Source organism: Rousettus aegyptiacus, unplaced genomic scaffold (assembly GCF_014176215.1).
Source record: "Rousettus aegyptiacus isolate mRouAeg1 unplaced genomic scaffold, mRouAeg1.p scaffold_m13_p_1, whole genome shotgun sequence".
In the NCBI taxonomy this organism is placed as follows: Eukaryota; Metazoa; Chordata; class Mammalia; order Chiroptera; family Pteropodidae; genus Rousettus; species Rousettus aegyptiacus.
The window spans coordinates 17,197,795-17,223,172 of NW_023416284.1; the positions used below are offsets into that span (position 1 = coordinate 17,197,795).

General features: G+C 42.2%; 2 protein-coding genes, 1 long non-coding RNA gene and 1 pseudogene across 4 annotated transcripts in view; 2 read left to right on the forward strand and 2 right to left on the reverse strand.

The window, feature by feature from the left end:
- The window catches only part of THEMIS2 (thymocyte selection associated family member 2), a 30,082-nt gene that overhangs the window by 4,094 nt on the left and 610 nt on the right, over positions 1-25,378 (forward strand). Inside the window, exons 4-7 of one of the 2 annotated variants that reach the window (XM_016132068.2) lie at positions 1,438-1,848; positions 5,397-6,466; positions 8,618-8,738; positions 9,178-9,288. In XM_016132068.2, the coding sequence (XP_015987554.2) occupies positions 1,438-1,848; positions 5,397-6,466; positions 8,618-8,738; positions 9,178-9,233 (1,658 nt within the window). In that variant the 3' untranslated portion in view covers positions 9,234-9,288. Of the gene's footprint in view, positions 1-1,437; positions 1,849-5,396; positions 6,467-8,617; positions 8,739-9,177; positions 9,289-25,378 lie in introns of those variants that run through there. The other variant, XM_016132069.2, reaches the window with a different exon arrangement.
- On the reverse strand, positions 1,844-8,620 carry LOC118610748. The gene is made up of 3 exons (XR_004954005.1): positions 7,124-8,620; positions 3,307-5,954; positions 1,844-2,422 (listed from the first exon to the last, which is right to left on the reverse strand). It is a non-coding gene; the product is annotated as an uncharacterized LOC118610748 (long non-coding RNA).
- Positions 2,529-2,647, forward strand: LOC118605390 (annotated as a pseudogene).
- RPA2 (replication protein A2) lies at positions 12,698-24,827 on the reverse strand. The gene is made up of 9 exons (XM_016132072.2): positions 24,671-24,827; positions 24,297-24,403; positions 22,795-22,896; positions 22,559-22,672; positions 19,577-19,651; positions 18,958-19,074; positions 14,816-14,923; positions 14,563-14,657; positions 12,698-13,384 (listed from the first exon to the last, which is right to left on the reverse strand). The coding sequence occupies exons 1-9, from the start codon at positions 24,681-24,683 to the stop codon at positions 13,300-13,302; spliced, it is 816 nt and encodes a 271-aa protein (XP_015987558.2). The 5' UTR covers positions 24,684-24,827; the 3' UTR covers positions 12,698-13,299.

The window sequence follows — 25,378 nt, forward strand, 5'->3', positions numbered from 1 at the left end:
GATGGGTGAGGGTGGGTTCCAGGTGAAGCATGAGTGGTGGGAGGTGGCGGGAGCCAGACCACCAGGGACTTGTGTGGTCTTTTGGTCTTTATTTTGAAGGCATTGAGGAGCCAGTGAGGGTTTTAAGTATGAAAGTGATGTGCGTTATTTTGTTTTTTGAGGATTTTGGTTTTATTTTGAAACACTTCCAAATTTACAGAAGGCTTGCTGGAACTATTGTACAGCCTTATCCAGATTCACCAATTGTTATGTTTTATTACATTTACTTTCTCTCTCTCTTCCTCTCATTTTCTCTTTCTTATGTCACACACACATGAACACGTTATTATATATATTTTATATATACACATATATTTTTCATGAACCATTTAAGAATTCAGACATGATATTTAGAAGAACTACATCTAAATATTTAGTGTATCTCCCCAAAACAAGGACACAAACTCACAAGACTATATATAGTTCAGTGATAAAAGTCAAGAATTTTATATTGATATAATAGTAGTGTCTAACCCACAGTCTATATTCAGAGTTTACCAACTGCCCTAATAACGTCCTCTGTAGCTGTTTTCCCCCTTGATCCAGAATCCAATCCCAGACCACACATTGCAGGCAATTGTCCTATTTCATTAGACTCCTTCAGGCCGCAGGAGTTCCTCAGCCTTTCTTTGTCTTGACATTGACATTGTTGAAGCGTTCAGACCGGTGCTTTTGCAGAATGTCCCTCAGTCCTGGTTTGTATGATGTTTCCTGGATAGGATACGTGTTGAGATTATTAGGTAGGAAACTCTCAGAAGTGAAGTTATGTCCAGATGTGGGATTATTTTAGGCCAATTAGGTGGCAGGAAAAGGATGGATGGGATGGGGTGGGGTAGAAGGGAGGAGAGCAGTCAGGCAGCCAGAACTGGGAGACAGTTACGGGAGGGTGGGGGGTGGTCAGAGGTCATTTTGCTGGTAGCTCCAGGGGGTCAGTAGCTCCTGGGTTTCTAGTTTGGGAGAGGGACAGTGGTGCTCCCCTAGGATGGGGTGATAGATATTAGATGTGTGGGATTGGATATGTGGGACGTGAGGTATCTGGGGGCAAAGTTGGCTAAATTGGAGACAGATGGGGTCAGGAAATAGGAAAATGTGGCCGTCATCAATGTGTCTGTTGGGGAATGCATCCTTGTTCTGTTATCCGTCTCTGGAGACAGTCCCCGTGTGTCCGTGCCTGTGGGTTAGAAGAAACTGTCTCCACCTCTGCCCTTCACTGCCCTACACATGGTCCTTGCTGCCCCTTGTCCTTTAGCCCTGCAGGTGTCCAGAAGCTGGCTTGCCCTTGGCATCTGTTCTCAAGGGATTCTGTCTGGGTTCTCTGAGACCAGACCAGGGCCTGGTGTATGTGGCCCTGGACACAACCAAAGCCTGCCCCACACTGACACCCTCTGTGCTCCACAGGCCACTTCAGTCCCCTCACTGGCCCTCAGAGCTATGGAACCCTGGAGGAGCTGGTCTCTTCTGTAATGCGGAGCTCCAAGAAGCTGCCCATCTGGTTCATGTCGACCCACAGAATTGACACGAAGGACAGGGTGGTGCCTCAGGAGCAGCCCCTCATGCTTGAGGCTGTGGAAAGGCACCCCAAGACCTGCTACGCCCGCTGTGTGCTGGGCACAAAGACCGAGCCAGTTGTTCTGTACCTGCCCCTGTTCCAGAAGGGGCCCTTCTGGGAACTGGAGACTGGTGCCCCTCGGACCATGCTGCAGGCCCTGCAGGACCCGGCCCTGAGGGACCTCTTCCTCACCTGCCCCGCCCTCCCCTGGCGGACCCTGACCTTGAAGCCCCAATACGAGATCCAAGCCATCATGCACTGTGAGTTGCCTGGGCAGATGGGTGAAGGTTGGTGGGGAAGGGAAAGAAGGGACCCTGGTGAGTCGCTCTGATGGAAGACCCCAACCCCCGCTGGACAGTCTAGGGTGGCTTACTCAGTATATACAAAGTAACAGAATAAAGATTCCCAAAGAGTGGGAAGTAAGGTATAAAAGGAGATAGGCAAATGGGCTAATTTAAGAGTGAGATCCCCAGTACTTTATACGACTGGGCAGAAATTAGGCTGTGAGCTTGCTAATGGCAAAGACCAAGAGACGTGTTACAATGTGAAACCTTGACCATTTGCTCAGGGAAAAAAAAGCATTTTCCTGCCTCTGAGGAGAGCAGTACTGTTCCTCAAGGCCTTTCTGTCAGGGTGACAAAGGGCCCTGGGCGAATCCTCCAGCTGTTTCATGGGTTATTTCTTAGGACAGGCTGGTGGCAGTGTGCAGAGCAGGGTTGGTGGTACCGAGGCAGAAGGTGGCCTGTCTGGCTGGTTGGAGGCTGAACTTGAGTGGCGGTGAAAGCACTGTGCCCCGGGACCTTTCCTGGAGGCCGGAGTTTGAGGTTCCACTCCCTGGCAGTTAATGAGAGAGCATTGGTTAGGGTCGCTGGCAGACTACAGAGCCAAGGGAATATTCTTTGCCCTGTCTTCAAAAACAAAATCTTTTAAAACTACTTTAGTCTATGGCCATACCACCCTGAACAAGCACAATCCTTTCCGATCACTAAAGCTAAGTAGGGTCAGGCCTGGTTAGTACTTGGATGGGAGACCACCTAGGAAGACCAGGTGCTGTTGGCGTAAAAAATAAAAAAATAAGGGATTGTAAGCTGACAAGGTCCTTGCAATCTGTGAGGTTAACCAAGGGTTGCCTTGCCTAAAAAATAAAGTAAAACTATTTCATTATGGAAAAATTCAAATCTATAAAAAAGCAGGGAGTAGAATAACCAGCCCCCATGACTCCATCACCCAGCATCACGGTTATTGGCTCACGAGTCATCCTGTTTCATCTCTTCCTATCCTCACTCTCCCTAATTGATTATTTCAAAGAAATCCCAGATATCATAGCATTTCTTCTGTAAATACTCCAATATGTCTCTTTTTTAAAAAGTGTCTCTATTTGAAAACATGTGACTCTTTTTTTTTTTTTAAACAGACACCTAATACCATCATCATACCAAAAAGATGAACAATAACTCCTATTACTACCACTTGGTGGTGATACACCTGGTGTTTGAATTTCCTCCACTGTCTCCTAAATTTTTTTACAGTTTATTCACATCCACATAAGGTCCACAACATTGCTGTCAATTGTTAGGTCTCTTAAGTCTCTTTTAATCTATAGATTCCCCTTTTCTACTTTTCTTGTAATGTATCTGCTGAAGGGAGGCTATTTCTCCTGCAGGCTTTCTCACATTCTGGATTTCGTTGCCAGCATCCTTGTGGAGGTGTTAACTTACTCCCGCACAGGGCGCACTTCATTCCTCTAGCACGGAACTGAGACAACACACGTGAGGTGTTGTCTACCAGGGAAGCTCATTAGAGACAGCGCCCAAGGTTTTCACTGGTAACACAGCCACCCTCTGCCCAGCATATACCAAAATTCCAGGCTCCTGGAAGGAAAGCAGGTGTTCAGCATTAGCCACGTTGTTTACACAGTGACCCACTCTTATTAGGGAATGGTGGGGGCCCTCCCCAAATCCACAGTCTCACAGGCCAGCCAAGGACCCAGCCTGCAGGCAGACTTTCCTAGTGAGAGCAGTCTCAGGCCAGATATTTTAGCTCTTTTCTGCACACCTATCAACAGGCACCTAGCTCTAGAGGCTTGACCTGATGCAAGAGTCAGTTTCTCATTGTCACATGAGGTGTGGAGCAAAGAATCCCCACTTGGCTCTGTGTCTGCCACCAATCTAACTTGAGCCCTGGCCTTGCTATGTGGTATAGATCAAGTAATACAATGAATAGGCCAGTGTTTGTGATATGAGTGGCTGCTCCATGAAATCATGGATACCGCCTGGATGCATGATTTCATTAGGAGTTGCCATGTTGACATTTTAATCTGATCATTATTTCTTCATTTATTAGCCAGGAAACTACATAAAGAGAAAACTCCCCTCACCTACTCTTTGTTTACAGTTTGTACAGGAAATTTCAGGACATCGTGTTTGTGTGTGTAGAGGTGCCTGGGCAGGCTTGGCCTCTGACTGGCCTGAGCTGGCCAGGATCTGCCTGTTTTACCGACCCTGCCACCAGCCTACACTGAGGACTGCCCTAAGAAATAACCTTTTTTACAAATTTTTAAAATAATGAGCTGGCTCCCTAACACCCTTCCTAAGTGATTATTTAGGTTTTTGAAAAAATAATTTTGAAGTTACAGATGAAATGTTTTCCATGTTCCAATTACTGAAATTATTATTCTTATTGATGATCAAATTATCTCTGCTTTGGCCGGTGGGAGGCTTTTCAAGTCGGCTCCTAAATCCTTCTGACAAACCTTTGTGGTCTTGGATAGATTTTCTTACTTTCTGGTGTTAGATGTTCAAGGTTCATCTTGAACATTTTCTCCCCAGGAACTGAAGTTAGGTCTCTCCGGGGGAGCTCTGGACTTCCCTGGCAAATGACAGTAAGACCACAATCTGGGGAGCAGGCTGTGCTGGATACTGAGGTAGTTCAGGTAATCTGTAACATATTTTGAAGAAAAAAGCAAAATAGCATAATGAACTCCCATGTGCCTATTACCCAGCTTCAACCAATTGTTAGCTCATCTGGTACAAATCCCAAGTGTGTCCTGAGAGAAGTCATCACCACCCCTCTGAGCCTCGATGTTCTCATCTGCCAAGTGAGGAGGATACGCCGTGTGGCGTGGTTCAGACAACAGTGTTGGGGGAGGGGCAGTTTTCCTCATACTTAACAGTCGCCTCTGGAGTTTATACCCAGTTACTAATCCAGAGAGGAAACAAGCTGCTTGAGGTCATTTAGTCAGTCTTTCCTGATTTCTTTATTTAAATCCAGAAAGGACTCGGAAAGACAGCTTATAAAATCACACTCAAAATTCAATTAAAATTTAGAAGTGGTTGGACTGATGGGATAGTTGATATTAAGGAATTACTAAATCATCATCATTACTTCAATGTGGTAATGACATTGTTATGTTTAAAATTTTTTAAAATATCCCTTTTAGAGATACACACCGAAACAGTCACAGGTGGCATGACGTGATCTGGTTCACAATGACCCAGTGAAGGGGGACTAGATAGATGGGAGTAGAAATCAAAGAAGGTGGGCCTGGAACTCAGTGTTGGAGCTGGGACATAGGTACATGGGGGTTCCCTACACTAGTCTCTCTACTTCTACAAATGCTTAAAGCTTTCTATAACAAATTTTTTAAAAGGGAAGCGTGGGCAAGGAATCAGGTAGAGTAGGAAGGTGCTGGCAGGAAAGAAAAGATAAGGACAGGAAGGTCAGCCGGGCCAGGGCTCGGGGCCGGGGGTGCAGCGTGCTCCGTGGGCTGCATGCGGCCCCGCCACTGAGTGGCCTGCTGCCTCCACAGTGCGCAGGACCATTGTCCAGATTCCTTCCACCCTGGAGGTCGATGTGGAGGATGTCACCGCCTCCTCTCAACACATCAGCTTCATCCAACCGCTGCTGCTGAGTGAGGTCCTGGCCCGGGGGGGCCCCTTCCCCCTGACCACAGAGATCCTGGAAGTTCCGGAGGGGCCCCCCATCTTCCTCAGCCCGTGGATGGGCTCCTTGCAGAAAGGCCAGAGACTCTGCATCTATGGCCTGGCCTTCCCGTCCTGGCGGGTAATAGCCTCAACCAAGGGCCGGAAGGTGCCCAGATACTTCATGATCTCTGGGGCCTACCAGGGCAAACTGCGGCGACGGCCAAGAGAGTTCTCCACAGTCTATGACCTCCTGAGTGTTCTCCAGCCAGGCAGGTCACTCCGGGTGGTGGCCACCAAGGACTGTGAGGGCGACGAGGTGGAGCTCCCTGGGTTCGCTTCCTTGGCTGTTGGAGACAGGCTGGAGGTGATGGGGCCTGGCCAGGCCCATGGGGCTCAAGGTGGGGACGTAGACATTTTGGTGTGTCATCGGCTGAGTGACCAGGCTGGGGAGGAAGGAGAAGAATGTGAGGAGGAGGCAGAGGACCAAGAACAGATTGTGCTGCCCCTCTACCTCTCTGGTGGCTTCGTGGAGGATATGAGTGATGGCCGGCGCTACAGCCTGGCGGATCTGACTGCCCAGTTCTCACTGCCCTGTGAGGTCAAGGTGGTGGCCAAAGACGCCAGCCAGCCTGCTGACCCTCTGCCTTCCTTCTCGGGCCTGCGGCTGGAGGAGAAGATTATGGAACCCTTCTTGGTGGTCAGCCTGGACTCTGAGCCTGATAAGTACTTTGAGATCCCTCCCCGGTGGCTGGACCTGACTGTTGTGGAGGCCGAGTGGCAGCCACGTCAGCCAGCTGGGTCTCTACTCACAGTCACAGTAGAGGAGGTGACAGATGCCTTCTATTATCACCTTCGGAAGTTACCGGCATCCGGGAGCCAACCCCCTCCAAGGCCCCCGAAACGTGAAGGCCTCGGTGGGCAAAAGAAACGGAGCAGCCAGGAGAGAAACATCAAGGTACCAGTATGACTGAAGCGGGCAGGGAGGGGTCGCCTGCTGGGATCGCTGCGGGATCTGCCATTTCCTCTCTGTCTGGCACCACATTTCTTACAACTGTATTGAACTTGCAGTTTATAAACTTGTGTACTTTGCACCTATCATTCTTATTTGATCCTGACAATCATCATGTTGGTGTGATTGTCCACATTTTACAGTTGAGAAAATGAGGACTCAGAGATGGTGAGATTTGCTTAAAGTTACAATTAATAAATGGGAGGCCTGAACTGGAACCTAAGCATTCTGACTCCAAGTTCACTGTGCTTTCCCTCTGGTACCTGATGTCACCCCCTAGTTCAAGCTTCATCACTTTTCACCTAAACTGTTTCAGCAGGCTCTTCGACTCTTCCTCACAGCTGTCCAAATGGCCTCCCAAATCTGTCCCTGGTCACTGAAAGGCCTCGGTCCCATTTTCTGAAAATTTCAGTGGCTCCCTACTGCCAAGGGAGTAATGCAGAGACCCCTTAACATGGCAGCCAGGGTTCTTTATAAGCTGACTTTAGTCTCACCTTCCCAGGCTCATCTTCTACCACCCACTCTGCAGTCCACATTCCAGACAGAGATGTTCCTAAAGCCCCTTGACTGTGCCAAGACTCCTGCCTCAGCATTCACACATACCAGTTCTTTAGGCAGGCATGTTCTTCCTCCTTCCAGGCTCCTGGCCGAGGCTCAGCTCAGAGTCCTCCTAGGCAGTGAGGCAGGGGTGCAGTGGGTAGAGTGGGTCACGTAGTTTCCCGTTAGTTGTACTCGAGTCTCTGGCTAGAATGAGTTCTGTGGGGGCAGGGGCCTCACCCATTCCAAGGTGGGCCAAGAAAGTGCCAGCGAGTGCTGAACTGAACCAAACTGAATCACACTAAAGGGGAAAGAACCAGACACAGAAAGACTCAGTTGACGTCCCAGTTTATTCACCTGTGGCCTGTACTCTATTCTGCGTATCTGTTTTCTCACCAGTGAACTCGAGATAACATCACTGACTCACATCCCTGTTTCATTAGCTGCTGCTACCTGCTGGTGCTTAGTCTGTGGCAGGCATCTTATATGCGCTGCCCCAGCTGGCTCTCACACCATCCCTCTGAGGTGGGCACTGATATAAGCTTTTTGTATAGTTGAGAAAACAAGAGGTGCAGATACGTAGTTTCCGAGATCACATCACCAGCAAGTGGCGGGCTGGGGTTTGGGATCGGGTCTGAGCACACGGCTTGAGCACCTAACTACCATGCTCTGCTCGTGTGCGTGTGGGTAGGTAGCGGGATGGCAGTGGAAGTTACAAAGATGAATCCTGAGCTGTCTTAACCCCAGAAGCAGGGCAGATCTGCAGAGAAGGGGCAGTGGTTTTCTGGGAGGACCAAGAATGGACGTCTGAAATACAGGCCTTGCAACAGTGCTGGAAAGAATTCAGAGACCTCATTCCTAGCCTTGGCTCCGGACAGAAGTGATATCGGGCCCAGTTCTTGCTTGTTGTTTTTCAATCAGCAGCCTTTCCTCTCTGGGTATCAGCATTCTTTGCTGCTGATCAGGGGAGGTATACTGTTTGCTCTCTGAAGCACAATGTGGGAAAGAGCACTGGTTTCAGAGGTGACAGACAGGGCCTGGGCCTGAGCCTTGGCCCAGCTAGGGCTGCCTGTGTGAGGTTTGACAAGGCATACTCTCTATGAGCCCATTTCCTCACGTGTAAATTAGGGACAAAACCAGCTACTCAGAGCGTCACTTGAGGATTATATGAACAGATATGCATACAGCATCTGGCACAAGATTGGAGTTCGGTATAAGTCCTCTTCCTTCTGGTACCTCCTCTCAGCTCTGGCACTCTGTTGAGGCTTTGACTGCTTTTCCTCTTCAGCAAGATGTGAAGCACAGTGACCAAACTCCTATGTGGAGAAACTCAGGGACACTGTCTCTAGCCTCCTATCACCTCACCCTGACCCTTTTCTCCCCTGCCAGAGAACATTTCTCGTGTTTATAGTAAAAACCTCTGGGGCCTTGAGAACCTCTCCCTCAAAAGGAAGTAGAGAAGGGAGCAGAGGAAGTGACATTTGAAGGAAATTACATTTCATGGATTCTGCTGCTCTATTTCTCAGAGCCCTGCTGACTTCTGCTTTTTCTCTCATTTAGTCTTTTCAAGTCTCAGAACTGGTGAAGACTTTGCCAGAGGTCACCAAAGACCAATCAAATACATATAGCAAGATTCCTACCCGTAAGAAGGGCTCCAGGCCCACTAAGTCACAAGATCCAGGTGAGTCCTGTTAGCCCTTGTTCATCCTTGTCCTCCCTTCTCCCCTTCCCAATTTTCTCTGCTGCTGCTTTTGCCTCTGATCGTGCTGACCATACCCTCGGCAGGGCCGTGCCCATGGGCAGACCCTTTTGAATCCCAGATGGATGGCCAGGCCTATATGGCGTGGGCTTAGGCTGAAAGGTCCTTACTGTCCCTCTCCCAGGGCTCTAGAGCCCTGGCAAGGAAAATGAGTTCATCTCCCAACACACTACCCTCCCCAAGGCATACAGGGAGAATGTCTGCAAGTGTTCAGGCAAAAACGAATTTTGGTTTCTGGGCTGGCAAGGACCTTAGAGCACCCAGACCAAGCCCTTCCCTGGCCAGGCGAGAAGTGTGCCGTAAAGCAGAAAAGGAACCTGCCTAAGGCCAAAGATTGTCACTGACTTGGACTCTTTTGCAGATGACGATGAACATGATTACGAAGAAGTAACTGAGTGCTTTCATAAAACCCTCTAGGCACGGGGGGAACCATGCTTCCTAACTGCTGCTTCTCAGGGAACCCAAGGTACCAGCTGACCATTATAAGCCTTTAGACTTTGGACACGGTCCCACAAAAATTAGACTGTGGACGGAGAATGGCTTTGTGGGACTGATTTGAAGTGGGATAAACACTGCACCAGCCTCCCTCAGGTTCTAGGTTCCTGCCACTGAGGGCTGGCCTGTTTGAACCTAGCTTGCACTTGGACTCAGAGCTTTGGTATCCAGAAGAGCCAGCTGGATTCTACTCAATCCTGTGTCCCCAACATCAACTGTCCCACTGGTCAATAAGAAAGGAATCAAAGAAGCCACCAAACCTGGTGACGGCAGCAGTGCCTCTTGCCTTTTAATACAGAGGGACATCCTTGTCCCCCTTCCTGCTCCACTCTTCCTGCCCCTCCCCTGCCAAGGCTCTAAGCTCCCGAGAGACCAGGGCTGTCTTCCTCATGTCTGCAGCACTGAGCACATAACAGTGTCTACCCAAGATTATTGCACTTCGAAGCCATAAAATAAAAATGACAGCCAAACTTCTGGAAAAATGACAAGATATCACATATTCTGTGTGCCAGACTTTTTACAAACTTATTTAAATCCTCAACTTATGTAGACAAGAGCCTGATTTTAAAGATCAGGAAACAAGGAGGCAGATTAGTCATGAACCTGGTTAGGATCCTAGCTTACAACCTGTCAGCTGTGACTATGAGTAAGTTATTTTACCCTAAGATTCAGTTTCTTCACATGTAAAATGAAACTAAGTTACCTACCTTGCAAGATTGTTTTAAGAATCAAATGAGAGAATCTTTGTAAAGCATTTAACAGGGTGCCTGGCACGTAATGAACACTGGATAACATCAACATCAAACCTATACCCTCTGCACAAATGAGATAATTTTCCAAGGTCATTCTAAGTCTGTTTAGTGAGGTAAGACCACAGGCCTCATTTCCTGAAGTGGCAGGACTTTGGTTTCCTGGGTTGATGCAATTTTGGAACTAGGTACCACGGTCAGCAGAACACAGGAGGTAGACAAAAAGATCTGAGTCTCTAGCTGAGGTGAGAGCTGAAAGAGGTCAAATTTAAAACTCATGGATTCAAGAGTACTACACCCGAGTTTGTCATCCTTTTGCCCGCTAACTCCCCTCTGAGCTGTCTGGACCCACTACACTTTCCAGGCCTCCTGGCCTCCATATCCCACAACATGGAGTTCTCCAGGTGACTACCGAGAGGCTTCTATAGGCTGCTGGGCCAGTCCTCAGTATCTAGCATCCCATCCACATCTTCCCACCAGTTCCTCTACCCAACTCCAGAAAGACAATCTATACTGCACAGGAGGACCCTGAGGAAGAAAGTATTCTGGGACAAGCAATAAGAGAGACATAAACTTCCTCCTTGGCACAGAACCCCTGGGGCCAAACCCACATGCAAAACGCCAAGTTCCACTTTGCAGTTAATCTTGGTATCAAATTGAGCAAGATCACGAAAGAGGGGAGAGGAGTGAAGATGAGGGCTGCCAGTTCCCATAAAATGGGGGGATTTCTGAGTGGCCAGATGCCGCAATGAGAAAGGAAGACACTTCACAACAAAGTTGTGGAAAGCTGGGCTCAAAAGGAAAACATGTTTGAAAATCACAACTGGGCATGTCTGATCAGAGCAATGAAGGTTGGCAGAGAATGGACCAACGGCAGATACTACCCTCAAAGAGTTTTTATCTTGTTTACCTCTGGAATGATCCATCAGGTGCTGGGGATGGTGTTCTAATGGGGATAGGGATTCCCTCTGAGCAGTGGTCTCCAATGTGGGCACACACGCCTAGGAGTACATAACATGATCCACTGGAATACCTGAAAAAGTTATCAGTACATTCCTTCATAATTATTTTAATATCCTTCATTTATATTTTTGAATGTTCGATAATGTGTAACATGCCAATACAGTAATAGATGTAAGTAACTGCTAAATAAATGAAAATAAATTGGGGATATATGTTAAAAAATATTGTTTAAAATTTCCCTCAACTGTATTTTTAAAAACAAATTAATTCTCATCAGACACTAATTCTTATTGGCCTTACTTTAAACCCAATAAAGTGCTATTTCTCATGGAGTCTGATTTCCCACCTAGCGATTCTCCAGAGAGCAGGCTGGACTAACTGCTTGGCCGACACTGGGGGGTTTCTAGGAACTCGGGTCACACTGCTGTTCCTGTCTCAATGATGTGCCGGTGGAACACTGAATACCTGAAATCCCAGGGGACGACAAATACCCGAAGTGCAAATGCCTCCTGCTCAAGCAGGGTAGAAGCTTTATAAAGACTAGAATTCACTCTGCTGAGGAATGGCCTGCCTGTGCTCAGCCCCCAGGCCTCTGGATTCCTCAGAAACTGCACAACTCCTGTGAGACTGTGTAAATGCCATAAATACCGTAATAAAGATGGTAGAGTTCATCGCCACTGAATGGCTACTCTGTGCTGCTGGGAATGCTGAACGCCCATCTCCTAGTTTGCTTATATTCCTAGGGCCTAATGGGGTGACACAGATGTGTTCAGTAAATACTTGCTGAATCAGTAGTTTTTAATTACTGAATCCCCCAAATTCAAATGAAGACTTTCATGCAAAACCACTGCTATTGCCTCGCCCATTTTGAAGGCACTAGCCTGATGACTAGAAAGGGAAGTCCACCACCCATAAAAGTACCCTATCATGCATTCTAAATTCAAATATATATGACTTTTAAACTTATTTTTAGTCCACTGGGCTTTATTTTAGGAGTTAAGAATGGACGTACTTGCAATGGACTGACTCTTAAACATCTGCATAGCTCCCAAGATGGAAACTACTTTGCATGTATAAAAAATAACAGCCAGACTGTTGTTCACTGTTAGAAACCAGGAGGGTGGAGCCTTCTCCACAGCTGCTAGATCTCATTTAGAAACACAATTAAAACAACTACGAAATTTTTATTTGAATGTTATACCTCATTAATTTACCTCAGAATTAGTTTTCATTCAAGAAGCAGCTTACTTTCTGGAGTTGTCAAAAACATCTTTGAACTAGAGTACTCTCCCACAAGAAACAGAGCTAAGTTGGCCAAAAAGTAACCAAGGCCTTTAGAGTCTCATCCTAAGGTCAGACTGTAGATATTTGACTCAGTTACATAATCATATACTGCTATAGAGTCAAGATTAAGGTCCATTTTATAACCCTTATTAATGGCAATGCTAGATGCTTTATTATCTTTATTTCATTCAATTTTCATAACAAACTTAGAAGAAAATAACATTGTTCTCTTCATAAATGAGAAAAATGGAGGCTCTCAGAGCTGACAAAGCCTACTTAAGATCCTAAAAAGGACAGCCAAGACTTCACAGCCAAGTCAAACTATGCTACACTGTTTCAGTGATAGTGATTATGCCAACTTAAAAAGAAAAATAAGAACAATTTCACAAATTACTGCAATAACAGAACTACTTTATTTAACATATGAAAGTATTTAATTTGTACAAATCACGGTAACATTTCTTTTCATCTGCCCCATGAGGCCCAACTCTAGAACCTCATATTTATAAAACCACTCTTGGCAGCAGTTAAGACATGGTGAAGAAAAGTGCAATTCTGAAAGTAACACATAACCAAAACAGGGAACAAAAACAGGCAGAGGTCAGCCGGTTTCTTGGCTAGCTTTCCACTCACAGGTTCTAGTCCTACTCATCTTACCTCAACAGGAAACATTTTAGGAATAGAGACATGCATGTATTATTTAAGTAACACTGCCCAACTCTTGATAGCATCCCTCTTCCATCTCTGCTATCCAGACGTTATAATTTGTAACTTAAGAAATTCCAGTCTGTTTTACATGCTTGTCAGTTGCCTATCTCCCTTTGAGCTTCAAAAATACAGAAGAGCAGTACGCTTCAAAAGGATGTCAATTGAGATTTTTTATAGATGGAACCTGCTTTCTAGAAGTCAATTGGCCAAACATACACAGCTGGAGACAACAGTGTGAAAATAGGTCCAGCTGGAAAATATGTTAGGTACCCAATTAGATCCAGTTATTCTGCGTCTGTGGATTTAAAATGATCATCATCCACAGTGGAATAAATGTGTCCCTCGTTGCTTAGAAAGTCCACAGCTTGCCTAGAAAGAAAAGACAGACTCATTTTCAAACCAACACAGAAGAAAGGAAACTGCCTTTTGGATATGGCCAAATATGTAAGTTTCACTCACCTCCCTACTTTCTATCTTAGCTAAAAATTCACAGCCACTCACTCATAGAAAATTCTTGTGGGGAGAAATACCAGTAAAATTGCAAAACTGAGGTAATCTATGGAGACAATGGCTATTAGGGCTGTCTTGGATCCTTCTCCCAAATTGCATAAAGGCAAGAAAATAAGGCCTCACTTAAATACCAGTCTAAGCAAATCAAAACAAAGATCTAAAGCTGTAGTCCAACTTGTACTAATATCTTATAGTATAAAGAGCTTTTATAAAATGTTGCATGCCCTTCCCCATCTACCCACTGACCCTCTAGCTCCCCCTGTGTGAAGTTATAGGAAGGAAAAAAAAGTCGTTTCCTGAAACTGTCGAGACTTTCAAAACCTTAAAGGCCCTCGGGGTCTATGTCAGTAACATATTTAGTGAGAGGAGCAATTTATAGAGCACCTACTATATGACAGCCACTCTGTATCTCATTATCACAGTAACTCTGAGACAACAATTATCCTCATTTCATAGGACAGGAAATGAAATTAGACCTGAGCATTTCTTCTCTATCTAGGCCTAGAATATCAACTGATTTATGGTAACAAATAACTACCACAATCACCATAGTACTGTTTGATTAGTTCATTGGAATCAGGAAGATGCCTGTCTAACATGTTTATCAGGATAAGGATGTTAGAAGGACTGTCTAATGGTTCAGGTCCAGATAGCCTGATACACACATCTCCACAGAGGGGAGAGTAATGTGAACGGGACTGTATACCTGAGTCCCAGGAGCTAAGGACCTCCCTCTTCCAGATTAAATCCTACAAGAGGTGTCAGGTCAGTTTTTGCTCAAAATTACATCTCCCACACATAGTGGGGCTCAGTGTTTATAGAATCAACAAATGAATGAAGGATGTGACAGGTAGCACCATCTTTGTGAATCCTTTTTTTCTATTTCTCCATGACTAAACAACTTTTCTTTTGTCAATAAGGTTGTAGTCATCAGATAGTTTGTTGGTTTTTTGAAACACCTTTCATTACCAGGAAACCCAGATGCGGTGAAGTGGGTGTAACTCTAGAGTCCTAGCTCATGGAAACTACTCACTCACTTGATTGAGACTACAGTCATGTGTTGGAGCTGGTTCTTGAGTTCATGAAAGTTCAATCCTTCAGGTCTTGGGCAAGCCTTAATCAAATTTAGCACCTGAAAATTCAAATCAGAAAGATTTTGGCAACTACTTTGAATCAGCTTCCCTATGTAAATCTAAATCTCCTTATAAGACAGCCTTAGAATCATTAAGGAAATAATAAAATTTAGGATTGTCTGTGGTTTGCATTTCTAGAGCCACTTGGGTAGTTTACCTGGTTTTGAGCCACGGTGAGGCCATTCACTGGCATGAAGCTATTCCCACCAAAGTTCCCTGCTTCACCCATTCCTGTATTGCTGATGGATGCTCTCCCTCTTGAAGGCTAAATTAAGAAATAAGTTCACAACAGGAGAAAATTCATCAATTTAAACAAATTCCTTGCTATTTTAAAAAGCTTAATATAATAAGCACCTTACAAAAAGCAATTTAACCAGTTTTCTCAATTACAAGTATTTACATTAGAAGAGAGAACTATTATTTAATGAGTATTTCAAAGGAAGGTAAAGTAATCCTCTGAAGCACACCATATCAAACAGAGAGAAAGGTGCCTTCTGGCTCCTTTTCTTTGTGATGGGAGGGTACCAAAGGAGAACTAGCACAGAATAGAAAATTACCCAGATGTTTGCTATAATGGTATCCTTGGTGTTTAATCACTCATGCATTTGAGTGTCAACTAAGCATCGTACAGCATTACCGAGAGAGAAAAGGAGACATAGTTCCCATCACGTTTTCTTCTTTTTTAATCACCAAATTAAAAAAAAAAAAAAAGGCTATAATCACTGTTTTCATTTCCCTTCTCCTTAGTCACTTCACAACTCCCACTATTTGGATTCTCCCTAATACACTTCTGAAACTGTTCTAACTAAAGTTATCAATGACTTTTCAACCAACATACTCAACAGTCTTTTTCAGCCCTGGTAACACGTGACCTCTCAGAAGCAGACACGGCTAACCACATTCTGCTTGGAACGTACCCCTCCCTAGACTTCTTGATACTGCATTCTTCTGGTTCTCCATTTAACTCTCAAATCATACTTTCTCAATATCCTCTATCGGCCTATTTTTCTACTTGTCTCCCAAACAGCTGATAGTTCCTCTAGGATTTATTTCTAGACCTCCTCCTTGACCACAAATCCTTGTTCCCAGCCATCTACTGGATACCACCACCTAGATATCTCACACTTCAAAATGAAATCCATTACCTTCCTCCCCAAACCGATTTGCCCTTCTATATTTCATCTCAATTAGTAAACCCAAACCTAAAGCAGACCTTAGTCATGTGTAAGTCTCCATTTGCTTACTTTCCAAAATCTGTCACCAGTCTTTTAATATAATCTTCAGTGTCGCTCAGCTCAAGCAGATCATCACCCTGGTCTCCTGATTGGTATCTCAGCTGCTAGTCTCTCCTACTTCAATCAACCCTTCTTCTCATTGCTACTAAGTAAAAACTTCTGGTTATGTCACTCTCTGCCTAAACGCTTCCCAGTGGCTCCCCCTGCCTGTGAAAATAATATAAAACTCCTGGACATTCAAGATCTACTACAATTAGACCTCAAAAATCTTTATTTTATTCTTGACATTCCCTTGCAACACTTTACTCTCCAGCTGTACTTGGACTTCTTGCCATCCACAAACATGCCTCTGACTCAAACATGTTCCCTGTTGAACATTTCTCCTCTCATCTGCCTGGTAAACTCTCTTCTCATCCTTCAAAGGCCAACTTAATTACTACTGTCTTTGTAAAGCCTTCCCTGACATTCCCCCAGCCAAGTTAAATCATGTCCTTCCTTCTTGGCTATCACAGCATTTGGCCCCTTCTCTCCTATAGTAGCCATCACAAAATTTGCCTGTTATTTACCCCCACAAGCCCTTTCATCTTTGCACAGTGCCTGGTGGACAGTATGTGCTCACTGTTTAATCTATTGAATTGAATAAGTGAGGATGACAGATCAAATATTCAGTGCCCATAATAAAGGAGCACTGCAAAAGCTCATTAGGAGAAATCAAGAGATTCATTCATTCAACAAATGTTCATTAGATGTCTACTGCTTTGAGGTAATAAAAAAATAATAATCAGTCGTGGTCCCTTGTTTTCAAGCTGGATAACTCCACATTGCCTGCTGGTAAAATAGAAGTCTTACATTTTATGATCCAATAATATTGAACTGAATGCTATTTTTTACTCTGCTGAAATGACCTCATGTCCTGCTTCAGATAGCCCCCACTCCTAACCTCCCCCAGGAGGCCTCTCCTAATGCCCAGATCAGGACAGGAAATCCTCTGCGGTTTCATGGCACCTTGAACTTGCCTCTTATTACTACTTACGTGCTCTGAACCCCTAACAATGCAAACTCTTTGAGGGAAAAGATTTTTTATTTACTCTTCGACATTACTGTCTATATTCCCAGTTTTCACTCCTTAACCACTCATACTTACTTTAAAACCTTATGTATTATATATTTGATACATATGTTACCAAGTATAGTAATAAATACCAAAACGCCATTCTCTTTAACCCACTTTTCTTTTCGCCTCTACTGAAGCCTCTCTTTTGAAGATCCATGTTTCTAAATCCAACAGCAGACCTCTCTCATCATCTTACTTGACTTCTAGGTAGAGGTCTACAATTGATTTCTACCCCATCTTAAAATACTCTTTTCACAATATTCTACAGAATCACATTTCCTGGTTTTCCTCCTGCCAACCTGGCAACTTGACTTTCACTAGCCCCTGTTCTGCTTCTAGACTTAAGGTTAAAGTACCAGGGCTCAAGTCTCTGACCTCTTAACTCCCTAGCTGTTCAGACAGCTCAGCTCTTGAGGCTTTATCTACCACCTATACCATGACTCCCAAAGTTATATCTCTTGGCCTTACCTCTCTCTAGAGTCCCAGCCTTATATATTTAACCATCCATTGTTCTCCAATTGGATATTTAACTGGTATCTCATCCTTGTTAAGTCCAAACAGAATGCTGGATTTTATCCTCCAAACTTGCTACCTTCATCTAGTTGCCCAAGCCCAAACCCAGGAGTCAGTTTTGAACCCTCTGTTCTTTATATCCTATATCTAACACTTCAATAAGTCCTATCAGCTCTACCTTTAAACGATATCAAAATCTAACCACTTCTTATCCCAGCTATTACCACTGCCCTGAATTACTTCTATTGTTATTCTTGGTGCCTCATAGTCTATTGTCCATATAGCAGCCCAAGTCAGCTTTAAAAAAGGTAAATCAGACCGCGTCACTCCCTAAACAAAACCTTTTAAAGGTTTGGTATCAATTAGAATAAAATAATCCTTACTATGGCCTATAAAGCCCTATATAATCTGGGTCCTGCCTCCTTGCCTACATCCAACTGTTTTCCCTGTCATCTGCTTCACTTGACAGTATGGCCTTTTTGCCGGTCTCACATCCGAAGCTTATTCCAGCCTCACGGCTTCTGACTTTCTATTCCCTCTGCTTGGTTTGTTCTTCCCCCATCTAAATTGTACCATTCTTATTTCCTCCATCACTTCCTTCTCCTACTTCATTTTATTTTAGCACAGCTATGATGATCTAAAATTATATATTTGTTTCCTGTTTATTGCCCATTTCTCTCAAGTTTTGAGTGAAGACACTTTATCCATCTCTGGATTAAGTGCTATATTCCAAGGGCCTAGAATGACTGGCACGTACTAGGCTCAATATTTTTCTAACGAAAGCATTTATCTCTGTATCCACAGAGATAACAAAGTTTTTGGCACAGAGTAGGATGCAACAGCATCTTTAATAGCTCCTCAGACCTCTAGTCTCTCCTATTGTAACCAATCCTCCATCTTGCCACTAGAATCATTGAAGGACATTCCAATACAAGAATCGACAAACCCTTTGCCTGGTCCTAGATGGACTTGCCAAATTGAATTCATACAACAGAAAATAATATTGAGAAATTTCAATATGAAGCAAAAAATATCTTTTCAGTGATAAAATAATGATGCATAAATTCTAACTATTTAGCCAATAGGCTGGAAGGAAAGGAGCAAAATGCTGTCCCAGTTGAGGTTTTTTTCTGAACATGGACTGACAATTGTAGTTAGAGCTCAAGCTATAACTCCATGTCTATACATGAAGGTTGTCTTAGGCTCCAGCCATCCAAGTCAGTGTGCGGGGATAGGAACTTGTCATTATGAGAAAAACATGAGTGCTTTATCTGGAATAAAACAGCATGGCAAACTTCATGGACAAAACATTTTAAGGACTGAATGATACCTTTATTCTGGCTCGACCTTTAGAATGTCAAGAAAATCAAAGCCAGAGCACAGAAGCTGCCTATGCTCTTCCAGGGAAGAGAAAACGATGAGAGTGAAGCTGCTCACCTGGCTGTTAGCTTTGCTCAGTGTCATGTGTGCATTCACTACTTCCAGAATATGTGCAGTGAACTCATTCATATCATCCAGAGGCATAATCTTAAAGGCTACCAGGCTTTTTTTGTTCTATTAAAGTAAAGAGAAAAATGTGAAAAGATGAGCACGTTCAAGTCAATTTCAGGTCAAAACACTATGGCTCTTTTCTTGGTTATAATATTTTGCTAATACAAGAAAAATGTGTTACATAGTTAAAATTTGTAACTCAAGGTTAATCTAAATATAGTCAATAAAATACAATAAAAACCCCCCAAACTAGTCAAGATGTTCTAAGACTTGCCCAAGGTTACACAACCAAGCAGTCGAGTATCCTGGCTCTAAATCCAGGGTCTGCCCATTTACATCTAATGGATGCCAGAGATGTAGGCAGAGAGCCTATTCTTTCTCTACCATTCTGTTAGTTTTACATTAAGGTAAAACCCATTATTTCCCTTTAAAGAAGAAAATAATAAAATAACTTCAATATAACTTCCATTAAACATAGAAACTTAGTTTAAATTTTCAGTATTCTAAACTCAGGCTCGAATCCAGAAATTGCTTCATACATTTTGTCATTTTTTTCTGACTTCACCTGAAAAGATCTCAGATGGCCAGCCACTTTCACATACGTTTCTGGAGGAACCACAGTGTTTTCACCGCTGGTGTCCTAACAGATAAAATACAAACACATGACTAAGGTTTTAGTGATGTTGATGAAAGCCTCTTAAAAATTTCTAAATCATGTAAAAAACAGAAAGTTATAAAGTGAGAGTTAAAGGATCCTAATATAGTATTAACTAGTCTGCCCCAACTTTTAGAATTTTTTTTATAAAATCAGAAATTAGAATAAAAATATCTCTAAAGGTCATTTCCAGTTCCAAAGTTCTATGTTATGCACATCATAAAAAAGCAAACAATTATGACACTCTTATTCAATGCTCTGAGATATACAACTTTTGGGTGGACATACATATCAGTACAGCAGATCTACTTTTAGGAAATAAGAACATGCATTAAGATTTAGCTTTAAGAATATTCACTACAGCACAGAATACTAAAAAATTTAAAACCACCTAAATATCTCAAAACAGGCATATATTCATAACGTAGAATTCTATTTATTGCCTGGGAAGACCAGTTGTGACACATAGAAAAACGCTGATTTTCCATGTGGGGGAAAAATACACACCAATATGTTAACAATGGTTAACTGGGATAATTACAAATGATTTTAACATTTCTTTTGCGGTTTTCTAAAACATGTACACATTATTTTTAAGAAAATATATAAGTGGAGTCTTAAAGCTTTTTCTTATAAAATACAAGTATAAAAAAATAGAAAATAAGATACATGTGTTTAAAAATAAAAAACACCCCAATACCCATCAGCTGGGGATCAACTATTTTTTTGCATTTCACTTCGCCTATCTATTTATACCAGATAAAATATCCAAATTAATGTTAAACACAGTAAAAAAATTTCATCTCACTAAAACCAAAGAAAAATGAGAAAATTCTCATTGACAAGACTGTATTTTTAAACTATCAAACAAAAATTTAAGATTTATAAAGCCCACTGTTAGAAAGGGTAGGGAGAGCTAAGTGGGCACTTTCATACATTAATGAAATAAATTGGTTTTTATGGAAGGCAAAAAAAAAGTAAAAAAAATATAAAATATGTATTTCTTCTAGAAAGTCTAGTTTTAAGAATTCATCTTAAGGAGATTACTTCATAATCATGAAGAGATGTACGCAAAGATACTCACTAGGACATTGTCTATAATAGCAAATGACTGGAAACAAACTAAATATTCCCTGATTGGGTCCACTGTTAAGTAATAGATATAGTCTTATGATGGAATAGGCAGTCGCTCAAAATGGTATAAATCTATATTTACTGACAATAGAAATCAGTTCCACATCATAAGTTTTGAATGAAAAGAGATTATAGAGCAGTTGCATATCATATCATCCTTTACATAAAATTGTATGCAGACATCTAGTATATGTGCAGGTATGCAGACAGAAATGTCTGAAAGGGTATTTACCAAAATATGTTATAATAATAGCCATCTCTGGGATGTGGGATTTCAGGTGATTTTTAACAATGTTTTATAAGTAAGCATGGTACATTTTATGAGCATGTATTATCAGGCATCTTTATTATCTACCTCTCCTCCTGATGGCAGGGACTGTGTTTTATTCGTTTTTGTACACCTGGAACCAAGCAGTCTGGTTCAGAATCTGTATTCCAATAATAACTAGTGAATAAATTATCCTGTATTTTTGTGAGAAGCAAAAATTAAAGAATGCAGAACTAGCAAGTTATTTCTCCATAAATGACTTGTGGTTTTTGAAGTGAAAATAGCAAATTATTTATTATCCAACTTTTGAATATTGGTTGGAGCCTTCTGCACGTCTGAATATCCCCACAACAATGACTCAGATCAAAATTTAAAAGTTTGTTTTAAAAAACAACATAAAAAACCAAGAGGCCTTCTGCCCAATTAAACAATAAAAAGGATAAGTATGTTATTTTCTTTCAGTCTATTTTCTCCATATACATGTCACCTTGCATAAATGGGATCACACTACACATATTATCTTATAATGTGCTCTTTTCCTCTCAACGATTTATGGTAATCACTTCTTTGTGACAATAGCTTTCTACATCATTTGACGTACTCTATAAATATACCATGGTTTAATTAGTAACACTCTATAGCTAGCATTTTAAATTTGCTTTTAGTATTTCATTATAAATAATACTATGATCAACATTCTTACATCTGAATCATTGTACACGTAATTAGTTCCTAAATGTCAATCTCTAGCAGTAGAGTATGAGGTCAACATCTTTATGATGAATGATTTTGATCATCAGCTGATTTTTGAGAAAGGTTATACCAATTTATAGTTTTACCATCACGGTAGAATGGTACCCACTTCTCCAGACAAATGGTGACAAATCATTCAACAAATTAAGTGCCTACTAAGTGCTAGAAGCACTGTGCTACCGCCCTCATTGGAAATGGGCATTGCAATTCTTTTTTTCTTTGCTAATAAGTTAAAAACGGTATGTTAATAATGTTTATTAAACCTCCTGTAATTGTTACAATTTATATTTCATCTATTATGGATTATCTGTACATCTTCTATGTCCATTTCTTTAAGGTGAAGTTGTTTTTATTAAGGGCTTTTATTAATTAAACATTTTAAATGTTTGTAATATGTTGCAAAAAATTTATTTTCCCATTTATTTAAATATTTACTAAGGGCTCACCATGTAACTGGCACTGTTTTAGGTGTTAAGAATACAGTGCCAACATAAAAAAATCTTTGTCCTGAGTTTACATTCTAGTGCCTCTTGTCACTTGCCTTTTAACTTTGTTTATAGTGTTTTAGAAAGTTTAGAAGGTTTTAAACTTTTATGAAATCAAATGTATTAACCTTTCATTTTAAGGTTACTACCTTTGATATCTTGCTTATATTATTATTTCTATAATTAGAACCTTAAAAAAATAAGACTAAAAAAAGTTCATCATCTCCAAAGTCCCACGGTAACCCCACTCACATCTGTGTCAACCCACTGGCGAACGTCCATGGGTGCAGCTGTCATGTCATCTATTTTGTAAACAATGTTGGTTGGAGCCTTCTCTGTATGTCTGATTATCCCCACAATTGTGACCTAGATCAGAAGAAAAAGTTTGGTTTTGACACCAATGTAATATTTATGTACTTTTAAATGAAGTAATTTTTATTTCATTCTTCATATGATTAAGTGGCTCTTTCATATATTATTCTATATACCTGTGAAATCTCAACATTCCCAATTCTGAACACTTCATCAACCAGAGTAGCGGAAAGCAGCTGTGATATGGTACAGGGTACAATGTGCTGGGCTCGGGCTCGCTGAAAAAGTAGGCAAAAAATTCAATTAAGAAAGTAATAACTACCACTCATTTAACACCTGCTTTGTGCCAAGCATTTTACATATAAAATTGGATCTTCAAAAAGAACTTCATTATCCTAGCTTCACAGATAGGAAAACAAGGTCATATAACTAACAAATGCCTAAAAGCTAAAAAAACACTTTAGAATTCAAACTCAGGTTTGTGTGACTCCAAAGCTCCCGATGAATGGATAAGTTTGTTTTGTACTAGAGACTGACCAAAATGAGTAGACCACAGTGGGGACAGCATATGAAATTGACCTGCTTCCTGAACAGACCTTTACAAGGAAACTCTAGCTTTATGATGAAAGCAAGTTGGCTGTTCATCAGATGAGAGATGTTATTTGAAAAGGGTTTGAGAAATGACCAGTGAGACAGAACTTTGGAGTTGCTCTAAATCTCATAAAAAAATATAACAAAAAGTTAGAGGTATAATTTCCTTTAGGAAAGATGTTCTGACAACTGGATGGCGGTCCTGGGGAAAATGGGATAAAGGCCTGGCCACACTAGATATCTTAAAGGGAAGAGAAAGGGTAGGGCAGAAGAGTGTCTAGTGAGGATGAAATCAACAGCAGTTGTTAAATGAAAACTCTCTTCTGAAAGAGTAAATAAGCATGTCAACAATATTCTACAGATCAGTTTCTTATACATTAGCTTATTTATCAATACTCCGAGCCACACTGTGATATGAATACTAGTACTAGAAAAAAACCAACCTTTACCAAAACCAAGGGTTCAAGTTGCTTCACTAAACTCACACTGCCAGTTAAAATGCAAAGTTGATTCTAGACACAACATATTCTGGCTCCAAAGCTCAAGTTCTTTTAAATAACCTGGGGCCATTTATTAAAAGCAACTATGGGGCAGGCACTTTATGTATAATATTAAGTCTCACAACCACTTGTAAGGCATGTATTATTTAATCCCATTTATTTAGGTGCAAAACTGACTCCCAGAAAGTTAAGAAACTTGTCCAATATTATCGAGCAAAGTGTTGGAGAACATAGATCTACATGACTTCTACCGCATTAGAGCACCTCACTGAGTTTAATTTAAAAACTATTTTGAATACCTTAACGTAAAATAGGCTATTAATGTTTAATTTTTCCATAAGAGTAATTCATTAGCTATCTTGATAAATTTCAAAATAAAGGCAAGGAAACAGTGGATGCAATTATAGGTGAGATTCCTTATAACAAACGTACAGCACTTAATTTCAAGATTTGATCATTGTTATCGAATCAGTTCATGTTTAACATCCTTCCTTCGCCACATAAAATTTTTTCACTTGGCTGAGTTACGCACTTAAGGTCAGATTAAAAAAAAGAAAAAAAAATACCGAAATACTCTTTCAACCTACTGATTTCTTTTCAGCCTGAGAAGGTGCCGGCGATCCAAAGCCCCCAGGGGACTGTGTGTAGCCACCAGCTCCCCCAAAGGTGGAGCTGCCATAGCTTTCAAATCCACCTGGTTTTAAATAACAGTATTAGTATCTGGGCTGCATTACAAGCTTCTGAAAAATCCACAGGTCCCCTAAACTTCACTCCCTCCACCTAAACACTCCCACATCTCCCTTATCTTCCCCACCACCTTTCCCTGGCCTCCAAACACCCTCACCTACGGCTCCCCGCCCCTCCCCCAACTCCTCTTCCTCCCGCGGTCACACGCTTCTCCAACCCCCCCTCTGTTTGCTAAATTCTTGCGATTCTCATCCTCCGCGCCACTCGTCATTACTATTCCACATCATGGTCACGGCTCCCTCAGGAATAAGACCGAGAAAGTTCCAGTCTGCTGGGTTCGCCGTTCGCCACAGAACCTTGGGTCGGCCGCAGCCTTATATCCACTTTTCGCTGGCGCCACAAAGTCCTTCCCGCGAATGACGGAGCCAATCAGCGTTCAAAATGCTTCTTGCTTCAGCCAATCAATGCTCACGAATCCTACGCTTTTCCCTGTCTTCGCTGGCCTGGTTCTTGAATACACGCACTCTGCCCCCAGTAGGGCAGGAAGCCTCTGCGGCCATTTTTACTAAGGGCAAAACATGCTACGCAACAGGAAACAAGGATCCTCGTGAAGCTGACGGGGAGGTATCTCAATAAAACAACCAATCCAGTAATACTTCTGCATCTCAGGACCACACACTCTCACCTCTGCTAATGAGCGACACCTTACATTACTTCCTTTGTTGTTCTCTTCCCGCCAAATTTTGACCAATCACACGCCGCCTTAATCTAATGCGCGTCAGTATTTCCGCCTGGCTGTCGCCAGGAGTTTGCGCAGCCAGCGTACCAGCTTTGCAGCAGCTCGTGTGACTGTATATTCTTTAATATAAAGAGCCCGGGTTTTTTCTTGTATTTCCACTCCGCAGTCATAATTCTACCCATTGAAGCTATAAGACTTACACGTTTTTTTCCCCCCAGGACGGCCTTCGAAATAATATGAGGA

What these genes read in the sequence shown, in the direction of transcription:
- RPA2 (XM_016132072.2), bottom strand. An exon ending in CTCAGGCTGAAAAGAAATCA is followed by an intron (nt 22,897 to 24,296) that starts GTAGGTTGAAAG and finishes CTACTTTTTCAG; the next exon opens with CGAGCCCGAGCCCAGCACAT. An exon ending in TGAGCAAAGCTAACAGCCAG is followed by an intron (nt 14,924 to 18,957) that starts GTGAGCAGCTTC and finishes TTCTTAATTTAG; the next exon opens with CCTTCAAGAGGGAGAGCATC.